The sequence below is a fragment of the Octopus sinensis genome, linkage group LG9, assembly GCF_006345805.1.
Source record: "Octopus sinensis linkage group LG9, ASM634580v1, whole genome shotgun sequence".
NCBI lineage: Eukaryota > Metazoa > Mollusca > Cephalopoda > Octopoda > Octopodidae > Octopus > Octopus sinensis.
The window spans coordinates 30543626-30557578 of record NC_043005.1 but is presented as its reverse complement, the minus strand read 5'-3'; the positions used below and the strand labels follow the sequence as shown (position 1 = coordinate 30557578).

General features: G+C 38.4%; 1 protein-coding gene across 2 annotated transcripts in view; it reads left to right on the top strand.

The window, feature by feature from the left end:
* Positions 1-13953, top strand: part of LOC115215840 (multidrug resistance-associated protein 5) — a 125120-nt gene that overhangs the window by 57688 nt on the left and 53479 nt on the right. For both annotated transcript variants that reach the window (XM_036505865.1, XM_029785170.2), the window contains exons 10-14: positions 626-774; positions 2502-2609; positions 4787-4934; positions 9573-9676; positions 12903-12974. In XM_036505865.1, the coding sequence (XP_036361758.1) occupies positions 626-774; positions 2502-2609; positions 4787-4934; positions 9573-9676; positions 12903-12974 (581 nt within the window). The remainder of the gene's footprint in view (positions 1-625; positions 775-2501; positions 2610-4786; positions 4935-9572; positions 9677-12902; positions 12975-13953) is intronic.

Below are 13953 nucleotides of genomic sequence, written 5' to 3'. Positions count from 1 at the left end.
GCAACAGCTTCACTTCCTTCTTTGAAGATCTCTGGGGGTATTAAATCTTGAAATAAACTGAATAATGACATACATACATACATACATACATACATACATGCATGTATGCATACACACATACATGCATACTCACACACACACACATACATACATACATACATACATACATACATACATACATACACACACATGCACACATGCATATATATATATATATATATATATATATATATATATATACACACGGCGAGCTGGCAGAAACGTTAGCACGCCGGGCGAAATGCGTAGCCGTATTTCGTCTGTCGTTACGTTGTGAGTTCAAATTCCGCCGAGGTCGACTTTGCCTTTCATCCCTTCGGGGTCGATAAATAAAGTACCAGTTACGCACTGGGGTCGATGTAATCGACTTAATCCCTTTGTCTGTCCTTGTTTGTCCCCTCTATGTTTAGCCCCTTGTGGGCAATAAAGAAATATATATACATACACACATACATACTCACATACATACACACATTTGTTGATACAGCACAATAAACATGTAAAAATGGTGACTAGTGCCTTTAAAGCATTCTTTGAAGTTAGTAATTTTCATTCTAGAAATCATCTTTTTTTTTATTTTCTTCAGCTATTAGACTGAAAGAAAAAAAACTGCTTGAAATATGTGGCTTTGTACAAGCAGTAAATAGCTGCCTCCCGCAACTGGCACCAATCGTTGGCACTGTAATGACATTTCTAGTTTATGTCTTAACTAAACATGATCTGACCATTATAAAGGTATGTATTATTATTATTATTATTATTGAGTGAGCGAGCAGAGCATGCCATCAAAGTGACACTGGGGTAAAATATACGAAGCCCAGTATACCCATCATGACTACCCGTCTGATAAGGGTACACCAGGCACATGCATCACAACCATATGTGCGCGACATGGTGATCTCATATCAAGATAAACAGCACATGACCTTGCAGGTGGAGCCCAGTAAGAATTTTCTTCAGATCGAGTAACCCATCCCGCTCAAAAGGTCCCTGAATAAGGGTTGTTTAAGAACGTTGAACGAAACACCCATGTTTCCAGAGGTGAATTATTCAAACCCCAAAGAATCCTTCTCAACACATGGCTATGATGCTCCCCACTACTTCTGCTCGTGATCAGAGATGCACATATCGTCAGCCACTAAGGGACATGCTTAACTGGTTAAGGTCAAACAACTGACAAGCAAATCTGTGGTATTGAGCAGAATATTTGCTGTAGCCCATCTTTTATACCAAGACAAAACAATGTACATGATAACACTTCCAATCAGTTAAGATTTATTATTATTATTATTATTGTTATTATTATTATTATTATTATTATTATTATTATTATCATCATCATTATTATTATTATTATTATTATTATTATTATTATTAACTTTTTTTTATTCTAATTATTTATATATTTGACTTTCCTGTTTTATTTGTCTTGTGGAAGTTTTATGCCAAAATGTTACTTTTTATCTTCACACAATCTGACATATTTGCATGGAAATATATTTTCTGTGCTAATTTATTATTTATTTTTGCTTATTCCCCCCCCCCCACTGCTCTCCATCTTTTGTGACTCAACTAAAGAATTTATTTTACATGTCTTTCGAACATAACTTCAGTATTTTCTCTTTCTTGAAAGTTTCAACTGACGTTTGAATTTAGCTACAATTTATGCTATACACAGACCCACATGTACACACACCCACATGCACACACACATGTATACATTCATTATATCATTATGTGTACTCATTGCCCTCAACCACAAAACATAGCCACCATCCTCATTCTGTTTCCTTGTCTGTATCCCGAACCATAAAATATAGCCCCTCACCACCACTTCCGTTTTTCTGAGCTGTCAACGGTTAGTTGCATCATTATGGCCCATGTCGTTTCTTATTCTGATTTACTGTCCTTTGGACATTGTGGATGTTATATGTGGGTTGTGGGGGTTCTGACGGAGATAGAACGCTTGGCTGATTCTGTGGTGTAGAATTGGGAACGTGATATTATGTATGGGGAGGCATCTTGAAAGAAGCAACTGAAATGCACAAATAACTTTAATGATAATGATGATGATGATGATTTGCTAGTGGTGGTGGTGGTGATGATGATGGAGGTTGTGGTGGTGGTGGCAGTAGTGGTGATAATGATGAGGATGCCAAGGGTGTAGAGAAAAACGATGATAGTGATGATGATCATGTGAAGAGGATGATCAAGATAACAATGATGGGGAAGATTATGATGGTAGTGATGATTATGATCATCATCCTCATAATCCACATCATGAACTTGAGGATGAGGATGATGAGAATGATGATGATGAGGAGGATGCAGAGAATGGGGAGGATGAGGATGGTGGTGGTGATATAATTAAATTGTATATTTTGAACCTACAACAACTGTAGCCTAAGTCATTCAACATGGATACAATTTAGCCATCATTTCTCTGTTTCTTTTCTTCCCAGGCATTTACAATGGTCACTGTGTTGAACAGCCTACACTTTGCATTAAATTCTCTTCCGTATGCATTCAAGTCATTGGCTGATGCCATCGTTGGTATTAAAAGATATCAAGTAAGTCAATCGGATGTAATATTAACATTTTCTTACTGTGTTTAAATTTGTGAAAGTGCTCCAACATGGCCAGAGTCATAATGGTTCAAGCCTATGCTATTGTGGAAAATTTGATCTTTGAATAATAGTGATGATAAAGTGTAAAGACCCCCTTCGGTCATGAATGATCATGGGATTGCATCTAGAAAGTTCCCTTCTGAGGTACAAGTCTGGGAAAATTTGTTTATGGAAAAGCTTTCAGTCCACACTGTAAAGTGGTTGGCATTTGGGAGAGCATCCAGCTGTAAAAACCATGCCAAAACTGACCTTGCTTGTGTTTGTGCCATGTGAAAAGCCCTCTGTCCACCCTGCTTGGTGGGTGGTGTTAGGAAGAGCATACAGTTGTGAAAACTGGGCCAAAACAGACATAGATATCTGGTGTCAAACCAACAAACCCATGCCAGCATGGAAAGCAGACGTTAAATGATGGTGATGATGATGATGATGATGAAAACCAGCAGTTGCCCATGCATTACAGCCTCCCCTTGCCATGCCACTGATGTTATCCAAGGGAAAGGCAAAGGGGTCAATACAGCTTGGCACCAGTGACATCAAAGCTCATTTCTGCAGCTGAGTGAACTGGAGTAATGTGAAATTAAGTGTCTTGCTCAAGAACACAACACACATCTTGGTCTGGGAACTGAACTCATTACCTCATGACTGTAAGCCAGATGCTCTAACCGCTGAGCCAAATATTTTTGTGTTTGTCTCATAACTTAGTGGTTTGACAAATTGAAGACAATAAAGCAAGATATGTTTTAAAGAAAATAAAACATGTGAGGAAGATCCTTAATTAAATTGAGGTAGGCACTCCACAGCCATGTCCACATAATTATTTCTCAAACTGTGTTTGAGTGCATTTGTATGTACCAGTAAGTATTTTCTTTTTGTTCAATATTTGATGTTGAAACACATCAACATTTTGCATTGAGGGAGGGTTTGTTTTCCCCATAGCTGTTATATGAACAAATCGTAGCATTTGGAATTATGTAAAAGTTGACACTGTTGTGTTGTTGATATTACTGTCACTTTCTTTCAAATCAATCATTTGAAGTATTTGAGACATATTCTTCTATTAAATTTTCACTAAGGTGTCAATTTTCTTTTTCCTTTTGTACATTAAAAATTGTGTGTTTTGATTTTGTGTTGTCTTTTAGGCTTTGGAGGCTTTTGTCATGCAGCATAAGGTGTGGCAGCCATTCTGGATGTGAATTTGTCATTTCTGAATTTATGCTTCACTAGAACCATACATTGGATTTATTCATATGATACCTGGATCTCTTACTTTAGCAGAATTTGGTCTTCCCTGAGAACTCCAATTCAAGTGTATAAATAGCCCTGACCTTGGTTTCAGTACTGCATTTAAAAATACTCTGATCTTCTATGATTTCAGGACCATAATACGAGAGTGAGTCAAAAAGTAATGCCATTTTGTTTAGGACAGGCATAATTACCAACACAGGAACATGTATCATACATCAAAGTGAAGCTAGTCCTCTGTGGATCACATCCCTACTTCTCAACATAGTCACCGTTTCTCCCAATAGCAATGTTCTACCTTTGAATCCCTGCCCCGTAAAATTCTGTTGACTGTTCTTTGAGCCACTTCTTCACTACAGTTTTCACTTCCTCATCACTGGAATAATTTAGCGCCTTCAGACTATCATCTCTTTGGCCCCATGAAAGATGGTTTGAGAGGCAAACATTATTCCAGTGATGAGGAAGTGGAAACTATAGTGAAGAAGTGGCTCACAGAACAGTCAACAGAATTTTACGGGGTAGGGATACATGCTCTCATTGGAAGGTGGAACATTGCTATTGAGAGAAACAGTGACTATGTTGAGAAGTAGAGATGTGAACCACAGAAAACCAGCTTCATTTTGATGTATGATACATGTTCCTGTGTTGATAATTATACCTGTCCTAAACAAAATGGCATTACTTTTTGACTCACCTTCGTATATATGTATATATATATATGTGAGTGTGTGTGTGTGTGTGTGTGTGTGTGTGTGTGTGTGTGTGTGTGTGTGTGTGTGTGTGTGTGTGCATGTACGTGTGTTTGTGTGTATGCATGTAGACACATATACACATTATTATATTTCTTCTGCAGTAATATGCATTATTTTCTCTTTGAGGAACTTCTACTACTTGAGACAGTTGAAAGTAATCCCAGCAACACTTTAAAGGATCAAGAAATGGTTGTTTTTGACAAAGTTACATTAAACTGGAATGTCAGCAAAAGCAGTGCTCTTGCTAATGAAGTCACCTACTCCAAAATCGATGGTGAGTATGTATCAGTGTATTCATTTATTCTTTTATCATTTTATTTGTTTCAGTCATTTGACTGTGGCCATACTGAAGCACCACCTGTTTTGTCGAACAAGTCGACCCCAGGACTTATTCTATCGGTCTCTTTTGCTGAACTGCTAAGTTACGGGGATGTAAACACAAAAACATCAGTTGTCAAGTGATGGTGGGGAGACAAACACAGACATGCAAACACACACACACATACATTATTATTATCGTATATATATATATATTTATATATTCATGTGCCGTGACTGCTGAGGACATGCGTAAGCTCGTGAGGAATGAAGCCAGTATGCTCCGATGGATGTGTAATGTCAGTGTACATACTCGACAGAGCATTAGTACTTTGAGAGAAATGTTGTACCTAAGAAGCATCAGTTGTGGTGTGTAAGAGAGACGATTGTGCTGGTATGGTCATGTGGCGAGAATGGATGAAGATAGGTGTGTGAGAAAGTGCCAATCCCTAGCAGTTGAGGGAACCCGTGGAAGAGGTAGACCCAGGAAAACCTGGGACGAGGTGGTGAAGCACGACCTTCGAACTTTAGGCCTCACTGAGGAAATGACCAGCGACCGAGACCTTTGGAAATATGCTGTACGTGAGAAGACCAGGCAGGACAAGTGAGCCCAGCCCACTTATGAATGCCTTTCCTCCCTTGGACACAAAGACCTGTTGAGGCAAGCGAAGTCGATATAGAACCTCATTCAACGACAGGCACCCATGCCAACCCCCCTTTGCTTGCGAAGACATGTTGGGGCAAGTGAAAGCGAAATCGAAATCGAATTGAACCAGCCAGGATCCCTGGTCTGGTGGTACGTAAAAAGCACTATCCGACTCGTGGCCGATGCCAGCGCCGCCTCGACTGGCTTCCGTGCCGGTGGCACATAAAATACACCAATCCGACTGTGGCCGTTGCCAGCCTCGCCTGGCACCTGTGCAGGTGGCACGTAAAAAGCACCCACTACACTCACGGAGTGGTTGGCGTTAGGAAGGGCATCCAGCTATAGAAACATTGCCAGATAAGACTGGAGCCTGGTGCAGCCTTCTGGCTTCCCAGATCCCCGGTCGAACCGTCCAACCCATGCTAGCATGGAGAACAGACGTTAAACGATGATGATGATGATAATGATGATTCAAAGAATACCTTAGGAATGAGAACCTAGGTTTGAAATTTCCCCAAGACACCTGATGAAGGCTTGAGAGTATATCAGCCGAAAAATTGTGTTAACAACAAACAAGATGAGAACAAATATCCATCAAAAGTAAATAATGTACATAATTCCTCATCTCTTAAATATAGAACTGTACTCTCTCTGTCGCCACAAAACCTTTAAACTAATGCCTTATTTGTTAAATTCTGTCACTCTTGTGTTGTCCTTTTCCATTGTTTCTTTGTATTTACATGATATATCAACATCACCATCAACATCACCATCATCATCACCACAGATCAGGGCATTGGCTTTTACAATACGCTTTTAGGGCCTCGTTTTTGCTTAGATGGACAAGTCTTCTTGAGCACAGCAAATTACCAATCATCATGGCCCTTTGTCCAATGCTGAACACCCTGGCATCATTTTTCACTATTTCATCCCACATCTTCCTGAATTTTCCTCTTCCACAGGCTCCATCCATATTTTGCGATTGACACTTCTTTATGCAATTGTTTCCATCCATGTGCCTCATATAACCCTACGATCACAGTCTTCTCTCTTGCACACTGCATCCATCTGATCTCTCTGATGCCCAGTTTTTTTTCTCAACACATTTATCCTTTGCTATACACAAGCACTGATGTTGCACAACCATCTGTTGTGCATGCTAGCTTTATTTTTTTCAATTTTTTGTTTGTCCTCTGCATTCACATTTCACTACCAATATAGCATTGCTGTTCATATGCAAGCATCATTCAATCTGTCTGTCACTCAGAGAGAGAGAGAGAGAGGAGAGAGAGAGAGAGAGAGAGAGGAGAGAGAGAGAGAGAGAGTGAGAGAGAGGGAGAGCCTTTATTACCAACAGATGTAACAGCACACTGAACCTTCCCTGTCCTTTTTCTATTCTTGTGACTATAGTTTCAGAGCACCCTCCTCCACTGCTAATTAAATCACCAAGGTAACACAAACTATCCACCATCTTGAGGGAGTCTCCAGGGTATTTGAGAAAATTTGTTTCCTGTTTCCTTACTGTATATTATCGTTCTTTTGTCACCTTCCCCCATAGAATGCCTATTACAAAATAGGTCTGACGAATTATATTAATTGATAAAATTTACTACTTTTTAATTCTTTTTACGTTTCTAACTTTGCAACTTCCGCCCCAAAATCATTGGATGATGATGAAGAGGATAATACTGATTATGATGACAATTCAGAAGAATTCCCCATATTTAACCCAACTTCACCCATCTAATTACACAAGTCTGCATTATTTTCTATGTTTAAGTGTCTCCATAACCTTTTCAAGCAATTTTTTACTCTGATTTCAGATCTGTTATTAGTTTTTCTCCATCATGTCTAGTTTTTCTGTAACAAAGCTTTATTTATTTATTTTTTCCATATTATGGTATCAGAGAATCAGATGACAGTGATTATCTGATTTGTTTTGCTCAACAAAATAGATTTCTATAAACCAATGCTGACCTAGTATACGTAAAAGTAAAATAACAACCATTGTAAAGTTTATTAAACAGTTGCTGGCAATTCTGACACATGATGTGACCTTGAAAAGCTGTGTACAAGATTGCTAACTGATACTTTCATAGTTCCAGAAGTCAGTTGTTGGTGGTATTTGTTTATAATATTAATTTAAAATTAGTATTTATAGATCTAAGCGCATGAACAATTCAGACATATTCTGCTACATTTGTGCTAGATACGATGTCATTAAGCAGAGACAGAATAGAACTGATCTTGTAAAAAATCTATTCTTCATTTATTTTGATTTTAAACTTGGTGATAAAGACAAACCTTGAACTTCACACAAAGTATGTTGCACTTGTGTGGAAGGCCTGAGTCTCTGGAAAGCTGATAAGCAAAAGAAAATGCTCTTTAGAATACCAAAATACCAATGGTGTGGTGGGAGCCAAGTAACCAGGCTGATGATTGTTATTTCTGCATTACTAAAGTTGATGAGTACAATGCGAAAAATAAACACGAGATAGTGTTTCATAATATTCCCTCAGCCATACAGCCTTATTGCTCATGGGGTTGCCATTCCAGTTCCTCTCCCTACCACTTGCTTTGAAGAGTGTTACATCAGATAGCGATGAAGAAGACAAATGTGAAAAAGAAGGTGATTACACTCCTAACAAAATCGAAAGCCCACAGTTGTTTTCACAGGAAGAGCTCAATGAGTTGGTGAGAGATTTGAACCTACCAAAGGGTGCAATAGAACTTCTTGGTTCAAGGCTAAAAATAAGAAGGCTTTTGTTACCGTGAACCTTCTTCTCTTGGTATCGTCTCAGGGAACATGAGTTGTTACCATTCTTTGCTGAGGATGAATCAGTGGTGTTTTGCTGTGATATTCCAAATTCCAAAACTTGCTAAACTATTTTGAGATCGAGAGCAATCTCTCAGAATGGAAACTATTCATTGATTCCTCCAAAACAAGTTTGAAAACTGTCTTTCTACACAATGGAAATAAGTATACATCCATTCCAATGGCACATTCTGTACAACTAAAGGAGACATATGAAAACGTAAAAAAACTTGTTAAATATAAAGTATGCAGAATACCACTGGCAAGTGTGAGTAGAGATCTGGAAATTATAGGCATGCTTTTAGGCCAGCAGACAGGCTGCACAAAAATGCCATATTTCTTCTGTGAATGGGACAGCAGAGCTAAACAAAAGTACTGGATGGTTAAAAACTGGCCACAAAAGAGAAGTTTGTTATCTGGATCCAAAAACATTCTGCATGAGCCCTTGATCGACCCTACAAAAGTACCATTCTACCTTTGCACATCAAACTGGGTTTGATGAAACAGTTTGTTAAACCTTTGCCTGCAGATGGACCATGTTTGCAGTATCTCCGCCCCCACCCAATATTCCCAAATATAACTGGTAAGGAAATTAATGCAGGAATATTTGTTGGTCCAGATTATGAGAAATCCATGAATGAATCTCAAAAACAGGCATGGGTGAACTTCAAGTATGTTGTGGAAAACTTTTTGGGAAACAGTAAGTATTCCAACTACAAAACTTGCAAAACTTCAAAAAGTTTGGGTGCAACATGAGACTCTTGCCCAAGGTGCCACACAGTGGAACTGAACCTTGAACCATGTGGCTGGGAAGCAAGCTACTTACCACACAGCCACTCCTGCGACTATATATATAAAACTCTTTAACTCTTTATTTTGTTTCAGCTTTTAGAGTCCTTAAGTTTTAAAGTTCCTTTTATCAATGTTTCTAGACTACCTCAGCCTTATCATTAGGACATGCAGTGGTGTCAGTTTCAATGCTGCCTATTAGCATTGCTACCCAGTAACATATTAGACTTGTTTAATATATTCATGAACCTTGTTGTGTTACATTCTGATGTTAGAAAGGGTTGACATTGTTTGATTTCAACAAGATTTTTTTTTCTTTTATTTTCTCTTTATTCAATTGTTAGATAAACTGTCTGGAAATGGAGTTACCAAAGTAGAAGAAGCATTCTCTTTGATGGATTCCACACAGGAAACAACTTTAAAAGACATTAGCTTTACCTTACAGAAAGTGAGTAACAAACTAAAATATCTCAGATATTTTTGGTTGAAAACCTTTATTGTTTTTACTTATGTCTGTCTGCTATTAATTTATTATTTACAATGGATGGATAGGAGTCCTCACTCTCCTTGTTTGTTGTTTCCACAAAGTTTTGGCTGGTGTACTCTCCAGCCTTCATCAGGTGTTCTGCTGGAATTTTGAACCCAACCCTTTATTTGACAAATGGGATACTCTGTTCTCATTCCTAAGGTATGTCGCTGATGTTATCTTTCTGTTGATATTATTTTTCAAGTCTCTGCCTGGGATTGAACTTAGCATATAGCGTAGTGAATAAGAGTGCAGGCTACTAACCCTCGGATTCTAAGTTCAATCCCAGGCAGAGACTTGAAAAATAATATTAACAGAAAAATAATATCAGCCACATACCTTAGGAATGAGAACAGTGTACCCCATTAGTTAAATAAAGGGTTGAGTTTGAAATTCGACCAGAACACCTGATGAAGGCTGGAGAGTACACCAGCCAAAACAGTGTGGTAACAAAAAAGACTAGATGAGGACATCTAACCCTCTATTGTAAATAATATACATAATTCCTCATCCCAAAAATATAGAATAGTGTGAGCTGACAGAAACGTTAGCATGCCGGGTGAAATGCTTAACAGTATTTCGTCTGCTGTTACATTCTGAGTTCAATTTCCGCCAAGGCTGACTTTGCCTTTCATCCTTTCAGGGTCGATTAAATAAGTACCAGTTATACACTGGGGTCGATGAAATCGACTTAATCCCTTTGTCTGTCCTTCTTTGTCCCCTCTGTGTTTAGCCCCCTATGGGCAATAAAGAAATAAATATAGAATAGTGCTATTACTTTTTCATTAACAACCTGCCTAAAATAAATGTCCTTTTACCCTTGCATCCATCCTTTCCATGACAGTTACTATTGATTTCATTCATATCTTTCTCTCATTGGATCTCTCTCTAATATCTTTTCTTGATATCCACCTCTCCCTTTGCTCTCTGTCTTTATCCGAAATCTCTCCTTGGGTATTTCTTTCTTTGATATATCTCCTGGATAACCATTCCTCCCCTTGATATCCATCACCCTCTTATACTTCTGCCTGATATTCACATCTCTCTTTGCATTTCATCTTTTCTTGATATCACCTTGCTATTATCTCTCTCCCTGATGTCATCTCTTTCTATGATATCCATCACTTCTTCATATTTCTCTCTGATTTCTCTCTTTCAAAACACTTCCCAATATCTATCACTTTATCATTTAAGAAATCAATTAGAAATAAGCAGGTATTTAGACATTATTTATTGCTTTTGTGAGCAGTCTTCATCATCATCATCATCATCATCATCATCATCATCATCATCATCGTTAACGTCCATTTTCCATTCTGGCATGAGTTGAAACAGTTTGATTGAGTTCTAGCAAGCCTAACCAGGCTCCAATCTGATCTGACAATGTTTCTACAGCCGGATGCCCTTCCTAATGCCAACCACTCCAAGAGTGAAGTGGGTACTTTTTATGTGCCACCAGCACAGGAGCCAGTCAGATAGGCTTGACATCGATCACATTCGGATAGTGCTTTTTACATGCCACTGGCATAGGAGGCAGTCAGGGTCACTGGTATCGGCCATGTTCAGCTGGTGCTTTTTATGTGCCACCGGTATGGGAGCCAATCAGGGTCACTGGCATTGGCCACGTTCAGATGGTGCTTTTTATGGGCCACTGGCATGCATGGGCGCCAGTCAGGGTCACTGGCAACGGCCACTTTCAGATGGTGTTTTTATGTGCCACTGGCATGGAAGTTAGTCAGGCAGGTTTGGCATTGATCATGTTCAGATTATCAATCACGTCTGGATCATTGTTTTATATTAGTTTTCATAATAGTGTGGGTTGGATAGTTTTATAAATGTTAAGCATTTACACTTCTAATTAGAACAGTTGTTTATGTAGATGAGTGGTCTTGTAGAGCTGCGTGGCAACCTTACTAGGGCTGGTTCTACAAAAGGAAAAGAATGCACTCAGTCTGTAGAGTGGTTGGCAATGGAAAGGGCATGTAGCCATAGAATCCATGCCAAAACAGACATGGGAGAACAGCTGAATCTTGTCCAACGGTTACCAGCATGGACAATGGACATTAAGAGATGATGATGATGATGATAATGATTTACATAGATGAGTATCTCCCTAAGTGTTCATGAAACATTCAGCCATTCATTAGCTTTACTGAGATAAGAGGGTGAGTCAAAAAGTAATGCCATTTTGTTTAGGACAAGTATAATTACCAACACAGGGACATATATCATATATCAAAATGAAGCTGGTCCTCTGTGGATCACATCCCTACTTCTCAACATAGTCACCATTTCTCCCAATAGCAATGTTCCACCTTCGAATGAGAGCATGTATCCCTGCCCCGTAAAATTCTGTTGACTGTTCTTTGAGCCACTTCTTCTCTACCTCCCCACTCACCAGATTTAGTGCCTTCAGACTATCATCTCTTCAGCACCAGGAAAGATGGTTTGAGAAGCAATCGTTATTCCAGTGATGAGGAAGTGAAAACTATAGTGAAGAAGTGGCTCAAAGAACAGTCAACAGGATTTTACGGGGCAGGGATACATGCTCTCATAGAAAGGTGGAACATTGCTATTGGGAGAAACGGTGACTATCTTGAGAAGTAGGGATGTGATCCACAGAGGACCAGCTTCACTTTGATGTATGATACATGTTCCTGTGTTGGTAATTATGCCTGTCCTAAACAAAATGGCATTACTTTTTCACTCATCCTTGTAGTTTGTTCAATTTCATTGCCTGGAGTATGGTTTGAACTGGTATGTTACAATCCAATAGGAAGATCAATATCTGATCATTGATTGATTTCATACAGATGCAGACTTCATTCAGTAATATTTAATAGTCAAATGTCTGCATTCCTTGCTTTGATTGTTGAACATTAATTATATTTATCAATGGATGAGTAACCCAATTGAGTTTGCACAAGTGGAGAGGAAAATAGGTGAAGTGACGTTCAAGCTTTTCTCATTGTCAGTAATGTTTTGATGAAGTGAAATGAGTAAAACTATTCTGGAAGTGAAACAATGTCACAAGATTTAACTTCTCAAGAACTAAAATCTGTTGTGTTGCTTTTTCCTGAGGTGTTCACATGATTTACTTTGTCACTGTATTTCTTTTTATTTAATCAAATTATTTATTTTTATTCAGGGGGAAATGATCGGAGTCTGTGGTAGTACTGGATCTGGAAAAAGTTCCCTTCTTTCTGCAATTCTTGGTAGAGTAAGTATATAAAAGTATATAAAATATATAGTTCTCTGAATTACCAAATTTTATTGCAAGAAATAAAAACAGTTTCAAGTTTATATTCTTCATTATTTACCAACAAATATTCTGTGAAGTAATTAACGTAATGTATTACATGGTGAATGGTTGTGTTCTTTAATATGATTTATTTTAACCATAACAGCTAGACCCATGCTGGAGCACCACCTATTGTACTAACTCTTCTCTGTATTGGTGTTATCTCTGCTGCTGTATATCCTGAGCAGTTCATTTTGTGGTTGTTGTTGTTGTTGTTGTTTCCTTATATTTAATATAACTAATTTGAATATGTACGGAGCTTAATCTAACTTGGCTATGCATAACATTGAGCAGATAGCTGGATTGAGACTCAAGAAAGAATACATTTAGCATTTAAATGTCCAAGCAAGACCTCTATTATGCTTTTTAGACATTTTCAAAAGTAATTCTTTAACTGTCTGGCTTCCTCACTTCTGAGGGCACAAAAAGTGTATATAAATGGAAGCCTTTGTAGCTTCTTGGTCACTCAGATAGCTGCCATCTTCATTGAAGTATCATCAGTGTTTGAGAGGTGGTGTCTTAATGATAATGTTGTTAAGGTGGGAGTTAGAAGCTGGGAAGCAGTACATATGATGTTATAGTCCAAAAGATGGTCATAAATGATAGAGAGTTAACTACACACACGCATGCACACACACACACACACGCACACACATGCGCACACACACACACACACACACACACACACACACACACAAACACACACAAACACACATGTATGCTGAGTTTTGCTAACGTAGCAACTCCTTTGTAAATATCCATTCCAACATCACGTCTTCGTTTTGAATATGTCTTTTTCTTTTATTTCTTTTACTTGCTTCAGTCATTTGACTCTGGCCATGCTGCAGCGCCACCTTTAGTTGAACAAATCGACCCTAGGACTTATTCTTTGGAAGCC